The 25706-nt window shown below is 49.1% G+C and overlaps 2 protein-coding genes across 3 annotated transcripts in view; one reads left to right on the top strand and one right to left on the bottom strand.

Moving 5' to 3' along the window:
• TNKS (tankyrase) overlaps window positions 1-7230 on the top strand; it is a 142143-nt gene extending 134913 nt beyond the window's left edge. For both annotated transcript variants that reach the window (XM_065061494.1, XM_065061493.1), the window contains exons 26-27: window positions 196-352; window positions 2172-7230. In XM_065061494.1, coding sequence (XP_064917566.1) covers window positions 196-352; window positions 2172-2258 — 244 coding nt within the window. In that variant the 3' untranslated portion in view covers window positions 2259-7230. The remainder of the gene's footprint in view (window positions 1-195; window positions 353-2171) is intronic.
• Window positions 7231-7305: 75 nt separating this feature from the next.
• Window positions 7306-13207, bottom strand: DUSP4 (dual specificity phosphatase 4). The gene is made up of 4 exons (XM_065061497.1): window positions 12696-13207; window positions 9684-9820; window positions 9084-9303; window positions 7306-8857 (listed from the first exon to the last, which is right to left on the bottom strand). The coding sequence occupies exons 1-4, from the start codon at window positions 13090-13092 to the stop codon at window positions 8472-8474; spliced, it is 1140 nt and encodes a 379-aa protein (XP_064917569.1). The 5' UTR covers window positions 13093-13207; the 3' UTR covers window positions 7306-8471.
• Between the last annotated feature and the right edge of the window lie 12499 nt (window positions 13208-25706).

Consider the following 25706-nt stretch of genomic DNA (forward strand, 5'->3'; position numbering starts at 1 on the left):
GTGTGTTCTCCCTTCTGTGTCAACAAATCTTTTTTTGTGACAAGTTTTATACAGCCTTAGAAACAGTTTCTAAAAGTGTTTCTCAAAAGAACCTTGAGAAATTAATTATAACAAAATAAACTCAAAAGTCTGAAATTATTTTAGAAGCATACTACTCCTAGTAAGATATTTTAAAATTATGTTTTTTCGTTTTAGACAAATGCTCTTCTGTAGAGTGACCCTTGGAAAATCTTTTCTTCAGTTCAGCACAATGAAAATGGCTCATGCCCCTCCAGGGCACCATTCTGTTATTGGCCGGCCAAGTGTGAATGGACTCGCATACGCTGAATATGTTATCTATAGAGGAGAACAGGTATGTGGAGTAACAGGGTCTGCGTTTGTGGAAGAGCAGAGCTTAGAGCTGGAGAGGGGGTGTGACTGGTTTCCATACCAGCTGTGCTGTGATAACCTGGTTGATTAGATTTTTTTTTTTTTCATTTAAATGTGGAAATGAACAGCAAACTGTATCAAGCCAGCAAACACTACTCCTACAGACTGAGCTGCTCTGATTTACACCATGCAGAATTGCCTAATCCCTCCTGTGTAGTACTGCTAGAGTCTGCTAAGTGTTGTAGTTTCTCTCAGTAGGTACTGGTTCTCCCATTGCATTTTACTGGCATTACTTAACAAGAACGTGTGCACTTCTGGGACTCTTATAGCTAATGAGGAATCTGGGTTTTTTACCTGTAGATTGCCAGCAGCGACAGTGTCCCTATCTGCCAGAGACTACTCTTAAGTGGCAACTGAAGTAATGTAGCAATCTCTGGGAGCTGATTTTTAATCTGAATAACTCAGCTAGACCCTTACTCTAGAAAAGTGGTTTGCTTACTACCCTGAATGACTCCAAGGTTATATAATAAATTCAGGTTGGAAGGAACCTTGAGGAGAACACCGAGGCCAGCCTCTTGTTCACACTGATTTCAGACCAGATTGTTGAGGGCTTTTTTTGACCAGGCAGGTCTCTAAGGTCTTGAAGAATGGTGTTTCACAGCCCTTCTCAGCAGTTTGTTCCATTGTTTAATTATCGTCAGATCAAAATATATGTTCTTTGTATCCAATAGGAACCTCCCTTGCTTTATTAATCTCATTTTCCTGCTGTGCAGCTCAGAAAAGAATCTGGCTCTGTCTTCTTAGTAGCCTTCATCTGTGATGGAAGATTGCTGTGAGGGCCCACAAAGCTTTCCCTCTTCTGGACTGAGCAAGCCCATCTCCCTCTGTCTCTTCTTGTTTGTTCTGTGCTTGCTCCCCTGACTATTTTACTTACTGGTCCTTTGCTGAACATGGCTCCAGTTTCTTGGCATCTTTCTTGTATTAGAGATCCCAAAAGTTGTATGTGGTTGTCTAGATGTGGTCTAGTGAGTACTGAATAAACAGTCGAGTGGCTGCGCTGCTGTGTGCTGGTAGCCTTTATTGCTGACAGGACACACTGCTGATATTGCTTCGGTTTGCCGTCACACAAGTGCCCACAGCATCTCTTCAGCAGAGCTGTTTCCCATCCTGCAATGTTATAAGGAATTAGTTCATCCCAGGTGCATTTGCCCTTGCTGGGTATCATGAGGCTTGTGTTGGCCCAGCCTCCTCTCATCTCTCTAGGTTCCTCTGAAAGGGGCCCAGCCCTCCGGCAGCTTCAGCTTTGTTCTGGGACTGACCCTCCGACCAGCTCTCTTGAGAAAACACTGGACAGATGCCTGGGTTTCAGGTTTTGGGTGTGCCAAGTTATTTTACTGCCAGTAAAGGCAGGTCATACAGCAACTCAGTGAGCATTTTAGGGTCAGACTGCATCGGTCATCTGAGATTTGTTAATAACTTACAGACATTTGCTGATCTGTAGGATTAGCTAACAAGGCAAGTAACTCTGATTGTGTGTTCCTGTTGCGCTCACAATTTCTGGCAGTGTCTGCATGGACGAAATGTCTTTCTACTAGTGTTTTAATGAAGGTATTAACTACAGTGAGCAGTTCCCACTTGGTGCTGGCTAGGTTTAAAACCTGCTTTTCCTTTTGTACTCTGCAAACATGAAGCTGATTCTTGCACTGTCCTTCCTGATCACTGTTTAGTGAAATCCAAAATGTGAGCTTGCAGAGCATACCTTGGCATAAAGCAATGTTTTTTTTTCTTGACTTTTCTTTCAGGCATACCCAGAATATCTCATTACGTACCAGATTGTGAAACCAGAAGCTCCCTCACAGACAGCAACAGCAGCAGAGCAAAAGACCTAGTAGCTACAGAGCAGTGAAGAAGGAAGTGACTTCAATCTCGGGCTGGATGGATACATGTTTCAGAAAATCAGTATCATATAAAATCCTTAACAACCTGGAAATAAGCTGTATGTCTTTTATAAAGCATTGCTGTCTTGACGAATACGATATGAGTAACTCTTGCATACTCAACTGCTACTGTTCCTTCTGAGGAAAGTTTACAAGGGACTGCCTTTTAATAATATATCTCAGGCTCCTCGTCTCTGCAGTTACCATATGTAAAATAATATTTTGATCTAGACTTTGGGAACATTATTGTGCAAATGGAAATTTTATCAATGCCATCTCACATGCTAAAATTTCAGACACTACTATTCTAGTTATTTTATTTGCAGATAAGTTGCGTATAAGCCCAATACTTTTTGTTTCAGCGTACTCCATTCATTTTATGTTTTCAAGAGATCCTAGTCAACTATTTATTTCCCTTTTGTATTCTGAAGTTGAGCCGAAACCTTCTTAAAGATATTTTGCACAAAGTCGATTTGACTAAAATCATTAACAATGCAATATGAATTTCACCTGAGAAGTGGCTAGGTCCAGTTCTTCAATATAGGCTTTTTTAGCATGCTTCTGAGCAAACAATAATATGAGTGAGGGTAACTTCAGAGTGGAAACAAATGTCATTTGACTGCTTTGTCTGAGTTTTCTCGGAGAAGCCCTGGAAGTGTTCACAAGGGTAAAACCAGCTCTTGTGCTTGGAAAAACTTCATGAAGCACAGATCAATGCCCTCTGCTGGCATGTCTAAAAGAACATTTTATAAGGCTCCTAATAAGTACTTGCAGTTTGCGAAATGTTCTCCAGTTACAGTGGCATATGGTTTTGCTGGGAAGTACGGGTGAAAAGCCAGAAGGTTTCATGCAGGAGGGTGTCTCTGGTTCATGTCCCTCTGTAATATGAGACCCGGGAGATGAGTTTTAAACCGGTAAGGGAAGGGTGTATTGTAGCAGTTTGTGTCACATCTTTATGTGTGACATCACAGTTGCAGAGTGTAAGGGATTTACAAAAATAATAGTGCTTTTAAATATAGATTTTACATTTTGTTGAAAATGAAGTTTTAAAACATCAGTTGACAAGTGGATTTGTTTACAGGTATACCGGAGAACAAAGCTGGGATTTATTCACTCTAATCCCTTTCTCTGCAAGTTCCCAGGTTTATTTCACTGGGTAGGAGAAAGTTGTTTTTAAGCATTGCGTAGCACAGCATCAAACAATTTCAAAAGTCCCCCTCATGGAGGATAAGCATTTAAAAAAAGTAGAAACAGATTCCTTTTTTGTGTTGGTTTTACAACTTCAGAGAAGGCTGGAAATCAAGCTGTGTTAATTTTTTTCTTAACAATTAAGACCAGGAGATGTGCTTCAGTGTTGAGCATGTAACGACTAGAGAAATAATATTCTTTTGAACACAACACACTGTACTTTTCCCTGTCAACCAGCACTGTTTAGTATCTGATGATCCAGTTCATGCATTCAGGTTTTATTGCCCTTAAAGCAAGGAAATTACAGAATAGTGTGCTTTTAGTTTACAAAAATGTATGTGCTCCCCACAAGTGGGATTTTGCTGACATTTTTGGATAAAACAAATGTAAACCTGAAGAGCTTTTCACTTTCAGCATTAAGACACAGAATTTTGATTTTTAACATTGAGACATCAATGTTGAAGTAAGTTATCCTCACAGAGGAACTTCACCCACTGTAGAATCAGTCATGTGATGCAATCTGGCTACCTGCAAATCATCTGTTTGTAATATCTCTAAAGAAAACTTTAGAAATAGCAATACTCCAACAGATCTTGAACTTTGCATTTTATTTTTCTTGAGCTGGCAGTGGATACACGGTTCTTGCTTCATTTTGTGAGCTGATTGAATCTGTAGCTTTGAAGTCCAAGCCAGACTCTAGCCTAGTTGTCCTTTTAATCAAATTTCATTGATAAAACTGGGTGCTTGTATTTTGGCTACTTGTTTAATAGTGTTAGGATTGCAAAGATCACCACTAGGCTTTGAAGCTTTGTATTCATCATTTAAGTTTGGGGTTTGTTTTTAACTTAGTTAATGATGGAGTGAAAGTATGTGCCTATCTACACTAGGGTTTCAGATAGTGTGGAGAGTGAGTGCTCACCATCCCCAGTTAGACATAGTTTTAAATGGTGAAACAGTTGTGCTGCTTAGGTGAGCAAAATGGTTGATGTGGGTGTGGAAGTTAAAAGCTTTACATCTTTCAAAAACAAGAACAAACCTTAAAACAAAAACCCCACCAAGCCCACACCAGATTCTGTTCTTGCTTGTTGTTTCCTGTGTGCTGATTGAGCTAATGGCTACTCTGGATTTCTTCTGCAGCCTTGAACTTCTAGAGGATAAAAATACTGTGCAGAGTAAAGGTGCTGTGTGAGGAAATAGTTTTGCAGTGGTTTTTGTCTCGTAATGACGTGATCTCATATCTGTTTGTGGCCAGACAGGGGACTACCCAGGCCTGATGATGCATCTGGGTGTTGCAGAAACCCGTGCAGGAGTAATATCTGCCCCTCCTGGTGTATATTGTTCTGGCTTCTCTTACAGTTTAAAACAAAGTGAGGATCTGCCCATCAAAGTTACCCATGGAAAGGTTGCTCATGGTTTCGGTAGCAGAGCTGCAGGTTGTTCATGGTACAGATGCTGCTGCTTCATCTGAGGGAGTTAACTTGATGCTTCCTATTTCTAGAGAATGGGACCTTAAAAACAGCCTGCCCTCATAACCAGGCAGCTGCTGCCTCCTGAGGAAGTTTTTTGACTTCCTGAGAAGGGCGGTCCCCTGACAATGGATGCTCATTTGCAGCATTGGGTCACCAGCTGTGGCACGGTAGGAGCTGAGGATGCACGAACATGCTGGGCTAAGCCACCTCGTTGGCGTGGGAGCCTGCTGGACACCTCGCAGTGGCTCCAGAAAGAGCTGCTCCCACTGGGACAGAACGTGGTGTCTGCTGAGGAAAGGGACAGTTGTCTCTCAGGCCTGTTGATTTTTGCCGGTGTCCCTTTGAGAGGCAGCATTTTGAAACGTCTCTGCAGTTTGCGACAGGACCTTAATAAGCAAAACAGAAGGAAACTTCACCATGTAGCAAAGAAGGGAGGGTTCTGCTCTCTGTTGCTGAAACTGTTTCCATGAGACAGATGATTTGGATACCTGGTGCAGGGTGACATTGCAGTCTGAATGCTGTCAACAAAACTTCTGTTAGGATTAAAATACCTTAATAAGGTGTACCTAATTTTCTCATCCCTATTTTTATCTATCAGTCTATTTTGATTCCAGCTCCACGGAGACTGTTAGAAACCTCTTTTACTATTTCCACCATTTTGCAGTCACTATTGGTCTATAGTCCAAGGAATGAGCAATCTGTTTTCTAACCTCTGTTTCGAACGTTTGCACGTGATGCAATTGAATCCCACTGCATTATGCAGCAGGATTTTATCTTGCCTGCAAACTTTTGTACTTTCTTTGTTGATAACGGAATACCGCAAAACAAAATTCTGCACTGAAGCAAACAGCCTTGCAAAATATTATGCACTGCAGGCTTTGGTGAGCAGCAGACACAGAAGAGGCATGTGAGAAACAAGTAGCTTATGGAGGATGCTTCCGTGGCTCTGGAAACCAGCTCCTTGTAGGTTAGAGGAGACTTCTGCTCCCCACAAATGCCTGAGGTGCTGAGGGACGCCAACACGTCATGTCACTGTGTGCACGGCCTGTGGGAACTACTTAGTGGCGAATCTTCTCAAAAAAGTCTCCTGCATCCCTGCAGTGAAGTCAGAGCTCCTGCACGGTACACACTACCTGGAATTTTCACATAGGACTGTTAACAGAAATTACCCAGAACAGTTTTTCTTTTCCAAAAGACTAGGAAAAAGGAAGGCTCCAACCACAAAACAGATTAGTTGGAACATTGGTCAGTAAATGCACAAATTTATTTTTACTGGGATTTTTTCCTTTCCGTGCTACTGCACCACAGAAAATCTAACTCAGAAATTTAAGAGGAGATGCATCTACTGCGTATTTCATTGATGTCAAGCTATGCTGCAGAGCTGCTGGGGAAGACGTGGGGAAGCAGAGTCCCCTCTAGCCAGTGACAGGGAGTGCCCTGTGAGCCTCCACAGCCTTGAATCCAGTGGTGATGGGAGGTGGTGGCTTTGGCACAGGCTAGAGCACACTCCTGATGTTTCAGAGGCGGGACACACGCATAGGGGTGGAGTGGCAGTGTTCACTGCTGAACACAACTAGATGTGCAACCTGGAGAGGATCAGGGCACAGCCCACATGTGTGGGAACTTGTGCAGTAAGGTGGAGGAGCCCGTGAGTCAGCAGGGAGCACAAAACACAGGTGCATTTCCCATTACACTAACATGTCTGCCTGGCAGGTTGTGTTATCTGACTGGCTTTGATTATCTCTATTTCTGTCTCACAGAACCTGTTGGTGGCAAGTTTTAGTGTTGGTTCTGCTAATTACTAAAGTAGTTTGATTAGTGACTCTGTATTACAAGGTAATTTTGACACTTTACTGTTAACATCTGCAGAACTTGCTTCAGCTTTGGAAATTGAAATGGGGATTTTTCTGTGTCAAAGTCCCATAAGCTTGTGCATCTTCATTCCTAATTTCTTTCTTTGCCAACCCAAATGGCAACATACCTGGGGGCTTTTTAGACCTATTTTTCTAAAAGTTGTTCTCATCATTAGCCCTGTGTGTTTCCTCTCTTGGTTGCTAATTACCTGGAGCTGGGATATCATTTATTTGTTTCCTCCTTTACCCTCTCTCTCCAAGAAGACAATGGGCAGGTTCTCAGCCTACCTACATGGTGGACTTAAGGTAACATCTCTGTAGCAACTGAGTTTGATCTATAAATGTGCTTGGCTAAATGTCTGATCTGCAATACTTGTAATAGTTTAAAATTCAATAAATACATTTTTAACAGTTGCTCTATGAAAGCTGAGTGTTTGTACAAACTGCTATTCAGTCTTGCTCTTAGGACAAACCTGCTCCAGCCACAAATGTTGAAAACAGGTTTATTTTTATTTTCTCCAGACAATTTGTTTTCTCCCTCCCTCAGGAAATAAATAAAAAGTTAATTTCTTAAAAAAAAAAAAATAAAAGAACAAAACCATACATATGTACATCACTCACACAGGCATCTTGTGTGTTGGATTGGGCTCAGGGGAAGGAGTCTGGTGAGAAAGAAGGTTCCAGGTGGGTTGAAGCTGAGGCATTTTCTAGTCTTGGACCAAAAGCTGCAGCCATGTTGCACAGGTGAGCAAGACCCAGCTCAGGTGGAAAAGGGCCTGTCATGAGGTGGAGGAAGTCTGACTGTGCTGGATGGGTCATCTCTGGGCCAGCCTCTCCTCCACAGGGCTGCTTCTCCATGACAGCCCAACCAGATCCCAGACTGCTCCTTCTGGAACAAGAGCAGCAGTGGGACAGGTGTGGAGGAAACAAAACAGAGTAATCAAAAGCCCAGACTGCTGCCCCCCTGTCTTTCTCTTCTTCAAGCCATGGGAGATTGGACCTAAGTTTTGCAGGAACCAGAGATCCACAGAGGCAAGAAAAGAGCCATTTAGGACTGCATCACCCCCTCCAAGCCACAGAGGTTGCTCTCCCTAGCAGGAACAGGCTCAGCTGGTGATTCAGCCCGTGTTGGCTCCTCCAGCACTGGTTGGGCTGAGGCTGACTGCAGGCAGTCCTGTGCCACCGCTCCTCACCCAGTGTCACTGACTCAGGTGAGCAGCACCTGCAACACACACTTGTCTCTTCTTGCAAGGGCAGGGGGGAAACTGCAGCACAAAGAGAGAATGCTGCCTTTTCAACCCAAATGACCTAGGGTCAGAAATAGGGGGAAGGTGTATCTTTGTCTAAAAAAACAAGACAATAAAATAGGGATGGAAAGAGATGAAGACCAGGCACTTGAAACCTAGTATACTATTTTTTTTCTCATCCCCAAGGAGCCTGGACAATGTCAGGATTTGTGGCTTTTACAACTTTCATGCTTTCAAAACATAAAAAGCAAAAAAAAAAAAAAGAAAACAAGATGAGGTAAGAAATTTCTTTACGAAAAACACTTTGAGTCCAGGGTGAATGGCAGTGTCCGGCACTATTGCTTAATATCACAGGGCTCCACAGTCACCTCCACGCCTAGCACTATCTGCCTGGCCTCAGCCCCTGAGCTAACAGCTGGGTGACGTGGTGATGGGGCTGTGCAGATATGGGAGGCTGCTGGGGGTGGCATGGACACCGACAGAAACTGGGAAGCTGAAGACAAACGGGGAGGTGGGAGTGGAGGTGGACTTGCCCCGCTCCCGCAGCGTCCCAGAGGGGCTGACAGCTTCCACTGCACATGAGGTGGCCAACACCTGCGATTCAAACTGCAGCAACTGCCCCATGAAGCTGAAGTTAGGGGAGATGATGCTCCGGCGCTGCTTGACAAACTCAAAGGCCTCCTCCAGCTTGACACGCTTCTTCATCATCAGGTAAGCCAAGCAGATGGTGGCAGAGCGGGAGATACCAGCCTGGCAGTGGACAAGGACCCGGCCACAACACTCCTTCACTGAGTCTGGAGGACAGCAGGGGATGAAATGTCAGACCAATGCCCTTCCAACAAAGCCCAACCCTTGCCAAACCTGCAAGTGGTGGCTGAGCTACCTCCCACCGCTGCAACAAATGGCCTGAACTCTTCTGGACCCCTGTTCCCTCTGAACTAAGGTTTCTAGGTCTCTGAGGCAGGAACCTCCCCCATGGTGAAACGCACATGGACACATCATCTCTGTGCAGGCACTCACCGATGTACTCAATTGCCTCCATGAACCAGGAGCTGATGTCAGCTTTGTGGTTGTCCTCCACGGGGATACACTTGTACTGGTAGTGCCCCTCAAAGTGGTTGGGGCAGTCTGAGGAGACGTTCAGCAGGGCCGTGATGCCCAGAGCATCAAGCATGTCCCGCCGGGCAGCGTGGTAGGCACTGCCAAGGTAGAGGAAGGGAAGAATTTCCACAGGACCACCCTGTCACACAGAAAAACAAGATACAGGGGTGATCAGGGCACAGCAGTAGGCAGGACACAGATCCAGATGGCTTGGAGGCCCCAAGAGGAAGCAGAGGCTTCAACAGCCTTTCTGAGGTGTTAAACCAATTTCATTCCTCCCTCTCTTCATTCCATTCAGGAACAGGCAGGTGTGGTTAACAGGATTTTGGCTCGTCCAGTACCCAGGGAGCAGAAACACCCTGTGATCAGAAGGACCACCATGCTCTCCCACAACAGGAGAGGGAGCAGGGCTGTGGCTCTGCTGGCCACAGCTGAGGGAGCACAGAGACTCTAGCAGGACCAGGTTGCAGTGCTGGAAAGAGCAGTGAAAATAGCTGAGCAGTGGGCTTCTAGACATACCTGGTCATGAAGAGGGGTCCCACAGGAACCACAGCCAAAATCCAGGGGCTCAGCGCTGGTGGGGGGCGACACATTGCTCAGGGACTTGGTTTTTGCACAGAATTCAGGGAACTCCGAGGAGAAACGCTCATAACCGCCTGCAAGAAGAGAGGCACAAAGCGTTATCCCAGGCTCCATTCACAGCACTGCAGAACAGCACATCCAGAGCTGAAGGACAGGTCTTGCTGTACCTTCGCCACTAGATGATGCTACAGTGATGGAGTGGTCTCCTGCCCCAGGATGAGCAACCAGGCTCCTGGCAGCAAGAGGGCAACCCTTGAGGCCCTACCACTCCCTCGGAGCCAGAGCTCCAAGAGCTCTGCAATGCTCTTGGCTACACAAAGTCTCAGGTCCCCTGCAAACTGCCACCCAAAACCCCAGACCGAGGCCAAGGTTGCTCTCTAAGATGACAGAGAGAGAACTTTTTGTCAGCATCCTCTGACTTCATTGGGAAAAGCTGCTGCCAGGCTAAAGGCTGTTCAGTTCCCAACTTTCCCAGATGTGGCAACCTGCCACAAAGCACAGGGGGGTCTCTCACTTTCCCAGCCTGACCCTCCATCCCAGAGCTCCTAAAACAACAGGTCAGGGAAGCCCTGACACTGGCAACATACCCTGAAACCAGCCCCAAAGCAAAGCCAGAGAGAGGTGTCCACTGGCTCTCAAGGACACAGGTCCCAGCAGAAAATGGTGGTGAGCACACTGTGAAAGAGCTCCTTTGACCTGCTGCCAAGGGGATAAGCAAACTGACCCCAGATCTTAACAGCATCCAAAACAAGAAGAAACACCTTTAACTTCCCAGGAGGGGAGAACTGCAGTGTTTGCTTCAAATAAACACCTCTGGTGATATTTCCTTCTTCTCTCATTCAAATCAAATCAATAACCCTGACATGCTCATAGAGTCTGACCTTGAACCTAAAACCAACACAAATCAGGTATTTTACGATCACCACAGGAATCTAGCTAGACCAAGCCCTGACTCCCACGAGAGCTCCTGAAGACTACCCACAACTGCAGCACCCGTAGGTTTAGGCTTGCCAGAGTACACACAGCAGGACACATATTCATCATCCAGTTTTAGCTCTGAGAGTCTCCTGAACAAGGCTGGATGTTCAAAAGACCAGCGGGCACAAGCATCTCCAGCAAAGCAGCCCAGGAATCTCTAGGCAGCTAGAGACCAATACTGCCAGCATCTCACTGTTCTTTATGGTTTCCTCCTCCTTCACAAGGAAGGGCTCAAGTACCTTGAAGCAGAAATATGCATATGCATTGCTGAATTTGCATTGTCCCTCCCACATGAGCAGGACAGTTTGCAGAGGCTGGGTTTCTGTGGCCTGACATCCCTTTGCAATCCTACTGGTTCGATTTGGAGGAGCAACCAAACACAAGCATCTCTGTTAGAACATCTTCAGGAGGTTTGATCCTAAACTCCCTGGACTTACACACATCCCACACCAGTGGCCATCACACCATCCTGAGAAGGAGAAGCTGCACAGGATGATGTACAGAAATGGGTAAAGCGACCCTTTCAAACAAAGATGTTTCTCTTTGATGTATCTCATCAGACCTAATGCCCGTTCAGGCAAGTGCCACATCCAGCAGCTCCATCCAGTGGTGTGCAGCTCCTGGCTGGGTGTGCAGGCCCTGCCCAGCACAGGAACCACGCTGCGCAGGCACCCATCACCGAGCAACACCCAGCCAGGCTGTTTCACAGGACACCTGGCAGAAGTCTGATATGCACAAAATAGATCTGGGTCTTCATTGTGACCTGCACCCAACAAATTTGCATGTGGATATGCACAGTGCTGAGTTAGTACAGCTCTTGTGAAATCAGAACAAGCTCAATCATTTTAGTAGCTCTGTGGCAAGTGAAGAATAGGTCTCCAGTGTCAAGACGGACTCTCTAAGAGCCCATTTCTTACAAAGGAAAGATTGGAAACCCCAAACAACCTCTCATGAGAACCACAGGGGTACCAGAAGCCCTCAGCTGATAAGGGCCACCCTTGAAGCACAGCAGTGTTTCCTGCCACATGTGCGGCTCCAGGCACCACGACAGCTCATGGCCAAGGACCCAAGGGCATGTTCCCAAGCGAGCCCTTGCTGCGCAGGGACTCCCACAGCAGCGCATCATATTGCATCCTTGGAACAGCTCCTGCTGTTTTTACTGCTTAGTACAAGAGAAACACCAGCTCCTCCATCTATCAAGCCTCTTAATGGATTTGCTTCTCTGCATACACATCCTCACCCCCGCTGTAAGTAAACCAAGGAATAAATTAACTCTCAGGCTGTAAACAAAAAAGAAAAAGCCCCACAGAGCTCATTCAGGAACCCCAGCTGTGCATTCCCCTCCCCTAAATCATCTCATGGCAATTCTCAGGACCAGCAGGTTCAGCTGTTCACAGCATCTCATTTAATACAAGCCGACGCTGAGAGCATGGTGGGGGAAAGCCCTGGTCGCTGGTGCAGTCAGGAAGCAGCACAGAGGCAGCGCAGGGTGTCCTGCCCACTGCAACGGGGCATCTGCGACACCAGGTATTTGGTTTCGCACAAATACCTTATCTGCTCTGTGCGGTTGGGGATGAACTGAAACAAAGAGAGGGGATCTCCCCGCCCCGTTTTCAACGAGAGCGGCTTGTGCCGCTGGGTTTGCACCTCACCCCCGGGGTCTCCGTGCCAGCCCAGCCCACGCCGGGTCCCACGCGGAGGCCCAGACCTGTCCCACCGCTCGCTCCGCTGGTGCCTCCGACCGCGTTTCTCCCGGGCCCCCAGCCCGCTGTCCCAAGACCCTCCCCCGGGGCCACCGCCGCCCCGCCCCGCTGGGGGCGCCCCCCAAGCGCAGCACCCACAACACCCCCTGCCCGCCTCCCAGCTTCAGGAGCGGCAGGGCCGGCGCGGGGCGAGGCCGGGCCCCGCTCCCCGGGTTCGGGGCCGCCCGCCGCCGGGTCCCAGCCCCGCCCGGGTCCCCCTCCCCCGTACCTGCCAGGAGGCGGATGTCGGCGCGCGCCGTGTCCCGGCGGAGCGCGCGCACCACGAGCGCCACGGTGCTGTCCTCGCGCAGGGCCTCGGCGCGCGGGCTGCGCTCGTCGTACACCACCACGGCGGCGTACAGCCCGGCCCGCAGCCGCGCCCGCACCTCGCCCTCGGCCGGCAGGATCTGCTCCAGGCTCACCGCCCCCTTGGCCCGCCGCCGCACGATCGTGTTGCAGCGCACGTTGAGAGCCCCGCGGATGTGGCCGGCGCTGTGCGCCAGGAAGGGCCGGCAGTCCAGCACCAGGCAGCGCCCGGGGCCGCCGGCCGGGGCGGCCTCGTCGCGGCACACCAGGCGCCGCAGCGCGCTGCCCTCCATCTCCCGCAGCCCCTCGGTGGCCACCATGGCGGCTGGAGGCGGCGGGACCCTGCGACCGGTGCCCGTTGCCGCTCACGCACCCCCGCGCGCGCGGCGGAGCCTTTACTACCCGCCGGCGGCCGGCGCGCGCCCCCGCCCCTTCGCCCCGCCCCGCCCATTCATCCCGCGCCGGGGCCGCATGAATGGACGGGAGGCGGGAGCGCGCGACGTCACCGCCTCCATTCACAAAAAAAAAAATCCGGGCTCTCCGCCAGCCGGCCATGTTCTCCCGGGTTTGTGAATGGCGGAGAGGGGCGGGCGGCCGGGCGGCGCCGCGGCTTTGTCACCGCGGGGCACGGGGCAGCTCTGCCCGTGCGCCGCGTCACCCCGCCAGGACCCCCTCCGGGTCACCCGCGCTGCGGGGCACACGTGCGTGCACACGCACCGCTGGGCACACACACACACACACACGCACCACCCTGCAGGGCACACAGACGTACACACGCACGCAGTGGAGCACACGCGCGCACACACACACCCCGGCACACCCGCACGCACACACCTCACACGCTTCTCTTTCCGCCTTTAGCCCTTAGCTCCCCGGCAGGCTGCCCTGGCTGCCGTGCAGGGGGCACTAAGCAGGGCCCACTGGAAGCTCCGCAGGGTCCCTCTGACTGCGTAGCTGCCACCGACATGTTTTCCCTGACGGAAAATGACAGCTTATTAGCTGCAGAGCCTTAAAAACACCACAGCACCCTGTCTGAGAAGCAACCCTGCGGAAGGCTCTCCAATCCGATTCCTCACATGGCGGGAACACCATTTTTGCCTAAACGCCAGAGGAGCAAATTCACAGCTCTGAAGACACCCAAAGAGGGTCTTCCCATAACCAACACCTAAATGTCAAGCACTCATTTCATCCAGAAGTCCCCTTCTGGGCTGCTCTCAAACTAAAGCAAAAGCACAAACCCCAACACCAGCAAGAGTGCTCGAGGTGTTTCTGGCAAACAGACCTTCAGACCCATGTGAGTGTGCTGCAGAGGCCTGAAGGCACTTAGCTACTTTGATGTGGACACAGATTTAGTGTGAGGTTAACGGCCCAGAGGTTATCCAAGACCATCTGTCCCAGTCATTTCTTTCCACAGAGGGCAACACTTGGACAGGCAGCTTGACTTCCCCTCCCTGCATGCCCAGTAGCTGTTTATTTGGGCAAGGCAGGGTAAGACTTTGCTCTGTGTGCCTACCTGGGAGGAATCCAGCCTACCACTCACGTTTGAGGCTTACAGCCAGTGACACTCCTGCCTCCTGTTCCTGCCTCTCCCCCACACTCTGCTTTCTGCCTGCTGCCAGATTTTCCTCTCCATCTGTGTCAGCTTGATCTTTGCACCCCTGGCTGTTGTGTGCTGCACCAATCCTTTACCAGCCAAGCCGACTCAGATGAGCTATGGGGGAAACATAACTGCCGTTTGTGTAATACACCCCACTCCACAGTTTTGAGGCTGTTGCCTAATACAACAGGGGTGGAAGGCTATTTTTTTCCCATTCCAACCTGTATCAGACACGAAAAAAAATAATGAAACTATTTCTACTGAAGTAAAGCAGACTCTGACTGGCCAGTGACATGCCTTCTTCCTTTAGAGAAGGCTGACAGAGATCAAAAATCTCAATCATCTGAGAGTCTGATTTCAGACTAATTAAAAATTATCCTCCTCCTGGAAAATAAACTGCACCCAGACAGGCAGCTGGAACTGCCATTGCGCACCCACACCAGCCATTCTCATGGCTGTGCCTCTGGCTGGTCACATCTGGAGCTGATACCATGGTGGGGATGGCAGTGAAGAAACTGAACCCAAAGGTCAGAGTGCCCAAATCAGACCAAGTCAGGGTACTCTACTGGAAGAAAACAGGGATTTCCCTCACCGCACTTAGCTCAAAAGGCAATCTAGTTAATTTTGTCTGTGGAGCTGTTACATTGGGGCAACCAAGAGGCGACAGAAAAGCTTGCAAGGCAGAAGCCGCAAGGCAAAGAAGTAGCACAGTTACCTGGGGTGGGGAGGGGCAGGGGAGATAGAAAGGATTGGGGAAAGGGGGAGGGATGGGAGAAAGCCATACGGCTTCATATCCTGACGTTGCAAACCTAGTGAAGCGTGAAAGTGAATATTCCTGTCAAACAGCATCCATATGGCACAAACCGAAATATACCCTCCTGGAAAACAGAGAATCAAAATAAAAGAGAGAGCAAAATATATTAATTTCCTTCATAACAGAGTCAAAGAATCATCTTTTTTAGGGCTGTGGCTAGAAGATGCAAATGTGGAAGGAGGCTGGAGGGAAATGAATTGTCAAAGAAGGTGCATATTTGGATGATTAAATGTCAATATGTACCTTGAATTAAGGAAAAGGAATTTACACCTCATCTCACTATGGCAGTGAAAACCAAATTAGAGCAAAGCTGTAAATTTGCCAATAGATACCAATTTGTTTGGCTATCTAAATGCTTTTCCTGCCTGGGCAAATGCTGAAGCATGAGTCCCCCTGGGTGGGCAATGGCTGCTGTGGGCAGCTGGTTAAGCTGCTGAGCTCTCTGGCCTCCTCCAAGCTTTCCCAGCCCTGCTCCCCCCAGCTCCTGTCCCCAGTGCACATACGCAGGATCCTGGCGTGCTGTATCACACTGCAGATCACAGCTACCCGGCAGATGTGCCTACTTCCATGCCACTGGGGTTGGAACACAGGCTAGGATTTTGTTATGCTAGGGTTTTCCCAAGAGCTTGATTCCTGCTGTCCTCCTGGTCAGCTGGCTGTGTGGCTGCAGATGGACAAAGTGCAGAGCTGTAGCTCCCAGCAAGGGGCAGAGGTTGCAGCGTAAGGATGCTGCCGCCTTCCCCCAGCAGCTCCCAGCCCAAGGACGAAGCTATTTACCCTGGCCTGCGCATGAAGCCTTTGGCAGAAATGAAAGGCAGAATCCAGGTCTTAAAAACTTGCAAGGCTGTGCTTACCCACAAAACTCAGCCTTCCCAGAGTGCCACAGGTTCATTGTTCCCTCCCGTCTTCATGCCAGAACCTTATGGTTCTCCTTTCCATGCTGGGGAAAGCATCCTCCTCTCTGCAAAGGGCAGTGCAGCAGTGAAAGAGTTAACAGATTCAGGTTAATAAATTCAGGCTCTCTTTTCCTCTAGGGCATATTTGCATATTAATGGTGGGGAAGTGTAACAAACCTGTCTAGGGATGCTAAAGGAAAAATTATGCAAGATTGGCTGAGAAGGTGGAGGAGGGGAGAATGTTAATTTCCAGTGCTTTCCAACCCCTCAGCTGCAAAAGCATGTGAACAACCTGAGCTCCAGAGCAGCACTTTGCCAAGCACAGGACAGCTTGAGAGCGAAGGGGGTAGCAATTTGGACCCACCTGTATCCTTCTTGCACTGGCTTCTCATGACAAAGCTTCACATTGCCCCAGACATGCTTTTAGTTTGAACCCAAGGCCACAACAGCAGATTTCAGCAATCATCTTAAATCATCACCCTGCCCTTCAAGGCATCCAGGTAAAATGCAGCTCTTCGTGGGCTGTCACCAGAGCAGCTCATCCAGGACTTGTTTTCAGCAGAGGATTTCCCAGGACTTTTCAGCAGCATGGTGCTTGGTGCAGGGGGCGATGGAGCCAGGGAAGGGGACCTGACTCAGGCTGGGCTGAAGCATTCCTCCCTTCCCATCCCTGCTCCTTCACATCAGGCTGCAAGTAGCTGCAGCACATGCTTGAACACTACCAGAGTCTTTGCTGCCTCAAGCCCCAAAGCCCGGCACACCGGCCTGAAAGCCTCTGACAGCACATGAAAAATGCCAGGAGCTTTGCCAGGTCTGCTTCCTCCGCTCTCTGCTGAGGCTTCAGTTTATAATCCCTACTCCAGTGAACTGTTCTATAGATTTTATCTCAAGAAGGACAAATAATCTATTGCCTTTGCCATGCAATAGCAGATAGAGCGAGAGTTCATAGTCATGGGGAAATCAGCTATAAATCACTAGATAGGAGACTAATCACTGGGCTGATCTAGACTAGGAGCTGGAAAAGCAGCCTTTATTCCTGAAAGCAAAGCAGCTCTTCTTCAGAATAGTGATGGAGTGCTCCACATATCCCAACAGCTGCAGCTGGTTTGCACCCATGCAAATGTGATTAGGGCAGGACCTGCTCAAATCAGAAGGATGCAAAAGTGGCCCAAGCTGTTCTCTGCTGCAGGTTTGGTTTCCTTTCTCCCTCCCCTTGCCTTTTGCCACTGCCTCATCTCTGCCTGTAAAAGTCAGTAGGGCTCCAACCACACTGAGTGAGAAACATAATGTATGGTCCAGGATACTCAGTGAACAGGGTTTTTAAGAGGATCTGTGGCTTTTGATAGATGGTTAGCTCAGGCAGTTAATTTGGGCTGGTGTATGGGGGATGTGTTCGGCAACAGGCCTGAATGCTGCCTTGTGAAAACAGAGAAGCTCTCTCTGCACAATCCCTGAGCTGTTTCTTTTTGACCTGGTTGATTCTGGGGGGAGGCATGGAGGGACACAAACTGCAGGGTTTGGAGGTCAGCTGCTGGAAGCACCCCTAGGTCTGGATGGTGGGTAAGTGCCTATGGATGTGATGTGTCACTCCAGCTCCGAAGGACTGAGGAGGCTTATGATCCTACAGACATGCCAAACCTGCCCCTCAGCATCACCAGGACCCAGAGACCAGCCCTGATGAAGGGCCCAGCAGGTGCAGAGCCAGCCTGGCTGTCCCCGGGGCTCAGCATCTTCCCGCACATGGCTCAGTGTGAGCGGTGGCCAGTTGGATGCAGGGTCATTGCTGAACGTTTCTACATACCCTTGGCATACAAGGTTGAGCCACATCAGTCAGCTGCTTCCTGATGTAAGATTCTGCCTGAGCTCTCCTTGACATTTTGTCATTTCTGATACAACTGTGGTGCTGTCAGTTGTCAGCTGTGGCGGCTGTCAGACCTCATCAGTACCCTGTGCCCATCCCCTCACTCTCCTGCCTTCTCCAAAAGCCCTGAAGCTTTCCCCATGCCAGGTGTCAGGACGCACATGGTCTGTGATCATGTTATTACAACCACAGATTATAAAGCAAATGTATAAATGAGGTGGATAAAACAAGCACATGGGTCCCTGAATCCCAAAATTTCAAGTGCTATGGGGATTAGACTAATATCTTTGGCTGAAGATTTGGGGATGCAGCAGAGCCAGAGAAGTGAGTTTGTGGAAGCAAATTGATCCCCTGATCCCCCCTTTCAGTTTGCTGTGAGACAGACTCAGTGTAAGGGATCAGGTTTGGAAAATGAACTGAAGCCAGTAAAGGTTACGGCATTTTAGCCTTTAACATAACCTGTGACATTTCGCCTTAACACACTTTGGATCCCATGTGGTTGCAAAGCCCTGAAAGCTTCCTGCAAGCCTCCTGAAAGCTCTCTAGCCCCAGTGCAGTATTTAATCACAGGCATGCATATCCTAGCAGCTGCCTTCTTTGGGGACGCTGCTGTTTGCAAGTTGAAAGAGAAATGACTTGCTTAAATTTCCCAGTGTTTGGTTAAGCATCTGGCCTCGGTGATAGAATTGAAGCTGAGCTTTGAATGACGTTTTTTGCTAAGAAGAAAGGGGTGGGGAAGAGACATTTCTCCCTTGGGCTTAAGATCATAAATAAGGCAGTGTTATGTAAGTGTGACTATAGCCTATTTATACAGTGTCAGACTCATACAATCAGGCTATGAATGACAAATCTCCCACTAATTTCTATGAATATAACAGTGGTCCCTACTTGAGTTTTGCAACAGCCGTGGAAATGCATGTTGTTCTGTGTCAGTGGTAACTGGGACTCCACTCCAAATTATCCTGAGGGAGGGGTGACTTACATCTGGCACTTCTTATACAGTCACAGCAGGTTCATTGGCTCAGGCAGCTCCCTGGTGCCCACTCCGGATCCCAAGGCCCAAATGGCAGGTGCCAGGGGAATGGAAACTTGCTGCCTTTCCTGAGCTCTCAGCCCTCAGGCAGTGGGCAGGCAGGAGCCGGGCTCTTCAGAGGCTCTTCCAGCAAGACTGTGCCCTGTTAGGAGGCATGGAGCTGCCAAGTGCTCACCCAGGGCTCAGAAACCAGAAGTGTCAGCTAGCAAGGTCAAACCAACACAAGGAGCACGATCTCACACACAGAGTTAACCGGGGAAACACCTTGCTGCAGGCCCCTGTACATGCTCAGAATTTACATAGATTCAAAATTAAAAGGATAAATTCCTGGAAGCAAAGCTCATCAGGGTTTACTAAACACAGGGAGATTGCTCAGCAAGTGTGGCTGGAGTCCTTACGGCATACGCTTGCCTTGGTTCTGTATATTTGTCCCTAATATGGGTGCTGTTCAGTGTAAAGCTGCTGAACAGGGTGGTTTAAACCAAAATGGCCACACTTAGGCTAATGTGGCCTTAGCTGTGTGGGTCTAACTTGGCTGGCATGGCCTTATGCCTGCCTGGGATCAAGACAATGGTAATCACATTAAAAAAATCAAAGGAAGATTCAAACCCAGAAATTACTCCTAAGGCACAGAGAAGGAGTCATTGTAATTGTGACCAGGCAAAACCCAAAATCAGGTTCAAGTTTAAAGCCAGGCTTTTTTTCTTATCCATCACCTCCCAGTCCAGGTTCTGCCTTGAGCACTGTCTCAGCATGGCAAACAATTGCATATTGCTGCTTCTCCCAAGGTCCTGCTCGTGGCCCCTGTGCCAGCAGCTGTGGATGCTGGAGACCTGAGCATCACAGCTGTCCACGGAGGGCCATGGCAGGAGGAGAAAATCTGAAATCCCTGTGGTGCTCCTTTGTGCCTCCGTCTAATCTTCCTTTCCCGCTTCACAGATGATCTCAGCTCCCACTGCAGTCTGATCACACAAATCCGCCGAGGACATGCGGCCTTGGCTTGTCATGGCCTGCTGTCCCCCGACAGAGATGAAGCAGCCACAGGGTCAAGCGTGGATGGCCCAGGGGGTCAGAAGCGACCACAGCTGCTGTGATGTTTTCCTAGACAACCTCAGCAGAGCCCTGCGACTGATTCACCTCCTGTCTTGGTGCATCAGGCATTGACTCACACCCAAAATGCGTCAGATAGTTGTATCAGTGAAGAGCTTCATGGGCTTTGCCTCAAGTGTCCCCAGTGAACTTCGAAGCTGGGCCTTCTTTTAGAGGGGGAGGGAGATGAGAGACCTTTGCTGGCGATCACAGAATCACAGAATCACAGAATCACAGAATCACAGAATCGACTGGGTTGGAAAAGACCTCAGAGATCATCGAGTCCAACCCTTGGTCCAACTCTAGTCCGTTTACTAGATCATGGCACTAAGTGCCATGTCCAATCTCAGCTTAAAAACCTCCAGGGACGGCGAGTCCACTACTTCCCTGGGCAGGCCATTCCAATGCCTGACCACTCTCTCTGTAAAGAATTTCTTTCTAATATCCAGCCTAAATTTCCCCTGGCAGAGTTTAAGCCCATGCCCCCTTGTCCTATTACTAACTGCCTGGGAGAAGAGACCAATCCCCACCTGGCTATAACTTCCCTTCAGGTAGTTCTAGAGAGTGATGAGGTCACCTCTAAGCCTCCTCTTCTCCAGACTAAACAACCCCAGCTCCCTCAGCCTCTCCCCACAGGTCTTGTGCTCAAGTCCCTTCATCAGTCTTGTTGTTCTTCTCTGGACCCGCTCCAGCACTTCAATATCCTTCCTGAACTGAGGGGCCCAGAACTGAACACAATACTCCAGGTGTGGCCTCACCAATGCAGAGTACAGGGGAAGGATCACTTCCCTTGTCCTGCTGACCACGCTATTTTTGATACAGGACAGGATACCGTTGGCCTTCTTGGCCACCTGGGCACACTGTTGGCTCTTGTTGAGCTTTCTGTCAATTAGTACCCCCAGGTCCCTTTCTGTCTGACTGCTCTCCAGCCACTCTGTGCCCAGCCTGTAGCGCTGCAGGGGATTGTTGTGACCAAAGTGCAGCACCCGGCACTTGGCCTTATTGAACTTCATCCCATTGGAACCAGCCCATTTTTCCAGTCTATCCAGATCCCTCTGCAGAGCCCTCCTGCCTTCCAGCAGGTCAACACTCCCTCCCAACTTGGTGTCATCAGCAAATTTGCTGATGATGGTCTCAATCCCCCCATCTAAATCGTCAATAAAGATGTTAAACAGGACTGGACCCAACACTGACCCCTGGGGAACACCACTAGTGACTGGCCGCCAGCTGGATGCAGCCCCATTCACCAGCACCCTCTGGGCCCGGCCCCCCAGCCAGTTCTTAACCCAGCGTAGAGTACACTTGTCCAAGCCATGGGCTACCAGCTTTTGCAAGAGTATATTATGGGAGACAGTGTCAAAGGCCTTGATGAAGTCCAGATAGACCACATCTACGGCTTTCCCCTCATCCACCAGGTGAGTCACCTGATCATAAAAGGAGATCAGGTTGGTCAGACAGGACCTGCCCCTCCTAAACCCATGCTGGCTGGGTCTGATCCCTTGTCCATCCTGAAGGTGCTGTGTGATTCCATTCAGGATGATCTGCTCCATAACCCTGCCAGGCACCGAGGTCAGGCTGACAGGCCTGTAGTTGCCAGGGTCAACTTTGCAGCCCTTTTTGTGGACTGGGGTAACATTGGCCAATTTCCAATCATATGGGACCTCCCCAGTGAGCCAGGACTGTTGGAAGATGATGGAGAGCGGCTTGGTAAGTTCTTCTGCTAGCTCCCTCATCACCCTAGGATGGATCTCGTCTGGTCCCATAGACTTGTGAGGATCCAGATGGCTCAGTAAATCACCAACTATTTCCTCCTGGAATACAAGGGGCCTATTTGGCTTCCTATCTCTGTCAACCACCTCCAGAGATGAATTGTCCTGAGGGCCACCTGTCTTACTGGTAAAAACTGAGGCAAAGTAGGTATTAAGTACCTCAGCTTTCTCCTCATCTTTGTTAACTATATTTCCCTCAAAGTCCAACAGAGAATGGAGGTTTTCCTTGACCCTCTTTTTGTTATTAACATATTTGAAGAAGGACTTTTTATTATCTCTGACAGAATTGGCCAAGTTAACTTCAAATTGCACTTTTGTTTCCCTGATTTTTTTTCTGCATGATCTAGCTATTTCCATAAATTCTTCATAAGTAGCCAGCCCTTTTTTCCACAGTCGGTAAAGTCTCTTTTTACTTCTGATTTCATTCAGGATCTCCCTGTTTAGCCAAGCCGGTTGTCTTCCCCAACGGCTAGCCTTTCGGCACACTGGTATAGCCTGTTCCTGTGCACTCAAAACCTCCTGCTTGTAGCATGTCCAACCCTCCTGGGCCCCCTTGTTTTTAAGCATTGTTTCCCAGGGTATGCTCTGAACTAGACTTCTGAATAGGCAAAAATCTGCCCTCCGGAAGTCCAGCGTAGAGGTTTTGTTAATGGTTCTCCCTGCATCTCTGAGTATTGAAAATTCTATTATTTCATGGTCGCTATGCCCCAGGCGGCCTCCAACCACTACATCTCCCACCAGCCCTTCTCTGTTTGTAAACAGTAGGTCTAGCGGGGTCTTGCCCCTGGTGGGCTCATTTACCAGCTGATGAAGGAAATTGTCCTCTATACACTCTAGGAACTTCCTAGACTGCCTCTTCTGTGCAGTATTGAGCTTCCAGCAGACATCCAGCAGGTTAAAGTCACCCACAAGAACAAGGGCCATTGATTTTGAGACATCTGCCAGCTGCTTGTAGAATAATTCATCTCCTTCATCGTCCTGGTTGGGTGGTCTATAACAGACATCCACGAAGATGTCAGCCTTGTTGAACTTCCCCCTGATTCTGGTCCACAGGCACTCAACCTTGTCACTGCTGACCTCAAGTTTAACAGAGTCGAGTGACTCTCTAACATATAAAGCCACCTCTCCACCTCTCCTACCCTGCCTATCTTTTCTGAAGAGCTTGTAGCCACACATAGCAGCACTCCAGTCATATGAGTCATCCCACCATGTTTCTGTGATGGCAACTATGTCATAGCTTTCCTGCTGCACGATGGCTTCCAGCTCCTCTTGTTTGTTGCCCATACTGCGTGCATTAGTGTACATGCACTTCAAGTGGGCTGCTGATTTCCCTCTTAATTCGGGCTTTCCATCCTTAGGCTGATCTTTGGAGAGCCCAGTTTCAATCCCTTCCCCCTTCAAACCTAGTTTAAAGCCCTCCTGATCAGCCCTGCCAACTTACGGGCTATAAGTGTGGTCTGGGCCTCCACAGGAACAGGAAACCAGGCCAAACAATTCTCCCAGCCTCCTACAATTGGCTTCTCAGTGACTTGCTCTGCCAGCCTGAGGTCCTTCTCACCAAAAGAAGAAAAAAAGAAAAAAGACCTGACCTGAGAAAGGCTTGATACTGCTGTCTTTGCAGTCATGACAAAGCCCTTGGTAGCTCCAGCAGGGACAGAGGGAAGAAGCAGAGAGCTCAGGCTTTCAGGCTGCTGCCAAACAGATGGTCTTGCAGCTGAAATCAACTTCTACAGCAGCTGGCACACAGATGGACAGGCACGTGCCACAGCCTGGCTGGCAAGAGCTTCTGCCCTTGAAAATCTCTCCCAAGAGCTCACTCTTTCTGCACTCTGCCATGTCTAATGAGTTCATTAAAGGGAAAAGAAAACCCTTAGCAGAATAGGAAACACTCCGACAGACTCATGTCCAGGGTAGCCAATGCCCATCACAGACCTGGGGAGTCTTTCTGAGCAGCCACCCCCAAACTGGAGGGCTTAACCCCAGGAGTGGTGTCAGGCACCAGCAGCGTTGGCTCAGCAGAAATCAGGAAAAAAAACAGTAGAGACAGAAGCAGCTGAAGAGCAGGAACAGCAGAAACAGTAAAACTATGTGCTAAATAGATGCATTTACTCAATGTCACAGCCTGTCCAACAACACCAGGAGCCCTCAAAGGATTTTTGTACTCCAACCATGGTATAGACATGTAAAAAAATCAGCCAGAACAATGACCTGGCTGCAAATGCAGCCAACCTGCTTCAGGCACTTTGGAAACAGCATGAACACGAGTGAGTGAGCCAGCACTTCCCAGGAGACTCTTTCTGTCTCGTGCCATGTGCCTGGGAGACTTCCTGAGCCAGTGCTGGGATTTGTGTCCCTGATAACCCCAAACAGATTTTTCCTCCATGAATAGACCTGGGTCCTTTTTGAACTCATGCAAATGTTCAGCATCCACAGCATCCTTCAGCAAGGAGCTTCACTGCTTCATTATGCCAGTGCCACTTCCTTGGGCTTGCTTTGAACCTGCCACCTCCTTGTTTCCCTGCTCCTCCCTGTTTCTGTCCTGGAAGAGACAGTCATTGCAAACCCATCTACCTCCAGCCTTGAGAGCTGAAGAAATGGCATCTTACTTGCTGCTTTATTTGAGGACCTAACAGTGTTGCCCTGAATTAACTAGAAAGAGCAAAGTGTAACTCTGGCCAACTAATTGAGGAAAAGATTGCCTTTTTTGCAACTCTTTTGCTTTGTCACATGAAGGATGTATAGACAGGTTTCAGCATTTGTAGCCTGCTCTTCACCATTGAGACTTGCTGAATAATTTTGTCAGGACATCAGCCTCTGAGAATGACACTGCATAGCACCCTGCTCCTCTCAGGGGATGGAAATGATTTATGAAAGTCTTTCTATGAAGCGCGGGCTCCCCAGGTTGCTGGTCATTCAAGCCTTATCATTCTGGGCTCTGAGCTCCAGTTCAGTGAGCTCCTGGGGTGTAACATGATTAGCAGGGAGGAAGTTGTGTTTTTGCAGAGTTTGGCACGGCATGGGAGCCCATGTGCATTTCTCCTGCTCTGTGCTTCCAGCACACACTCACCAGTGGCTGATAATAGAGGGAGAAGTGGTCAAACAATCACCTCTGAAGGCAAAGAGGAATTAATAGATAGTCTCTAGCAGCTTTGCATAGAAGGCAAAATGTATGGGTGGGACAAGTCATGTAGGCACACAAATAGGTACATCATGTCAGGTCTGGGGTTTTTTTTTGCCTGTTTTCAGCATCGCTGCTACAAGTCCTCGATACACAGCTCCAGTGACAAGGCCATCTGTTTCACCGTGACAGCTGGCAGCTAGCAGAGGCCAGCATGAATAGTCTGCCTCCTCTGGAGACACAGCACTGCCAAGCTTGCTAAGAAAAGCAATTTTGGCCGTGCCAGATGAAAGCCACCTGCTGCCCTGGCCGGAGGCAGGGGAAGTGTGGGCGCCATGGCACTGGGCTCTCCCAACCTCACACCACATCCCTCCCAGGCTACCAGGCAGCAAGGTCCTGGGGCAGGGGAAGAACCCACTGACATCTCCTTTCACCACTGCATTTCAGCAGGGAGAAGCTATGGTACATAGCCTGCATGTGCCCTGGGTTCTTCTTTTTTTTCTTTTTTTTTTTTTTTTTTAACAAAGGATTTTCCTCTCTCTCTCTCTGTCAGTACCTTTGGTGTGACTATTACTCAGTGGCTGAGGGAGAGCGTGGTGAGTAAGGGTGCTGAGGAAAGACTGACATAGGAAAATGCAGCGAGGAGGAGGAAGGGGCACAGACAGTGTGGCCCCGCAGCCTCCCTGAAGGGCAGAGCAATGGTGACAAAGTGCACAGAAGAGGAAGCGACAGGAAAAAAAAATGGGGAACTGCCCTC

Source organism: Columba livia, chromosome 4 (assembly GCF_036013475.1).
Source record: "Columba livia isolate bColLiv1 breed racing homer chromosome 4, bColLiv1.pat.W.v2, whole genome shotgun sequence".
Classification (NCBI taxonomy): Eukaryota; Metazoa; Chordata; class Aves; order Columbiformes; family Columbidae; genus Columba; species Columba livia.

Coding starts and splice junctions, on each gene's coding strand:
- DUSP4 (XM_065061497.1), bottom strand. CDS start 13,092: ATGGTGGCCACCGAGGGGCTGCGGGAGATGGAGGGCAGCGCGCTGCGG. Junction 9,304..9,683: donor GGACCCCTCTTCATGACCAG/GTATGTCTAGAA, acceptor TCTGTGTGACAG/GGTGGTCCTGTGGAAATTCT. Junction 8,858..9,083: donor GGAGGCAATTGAGTACATCG/GTGAGTGCCTGC, acceptor GCTGTCCTCCAG/ACTCAGTGAAGGAGTGTTGT.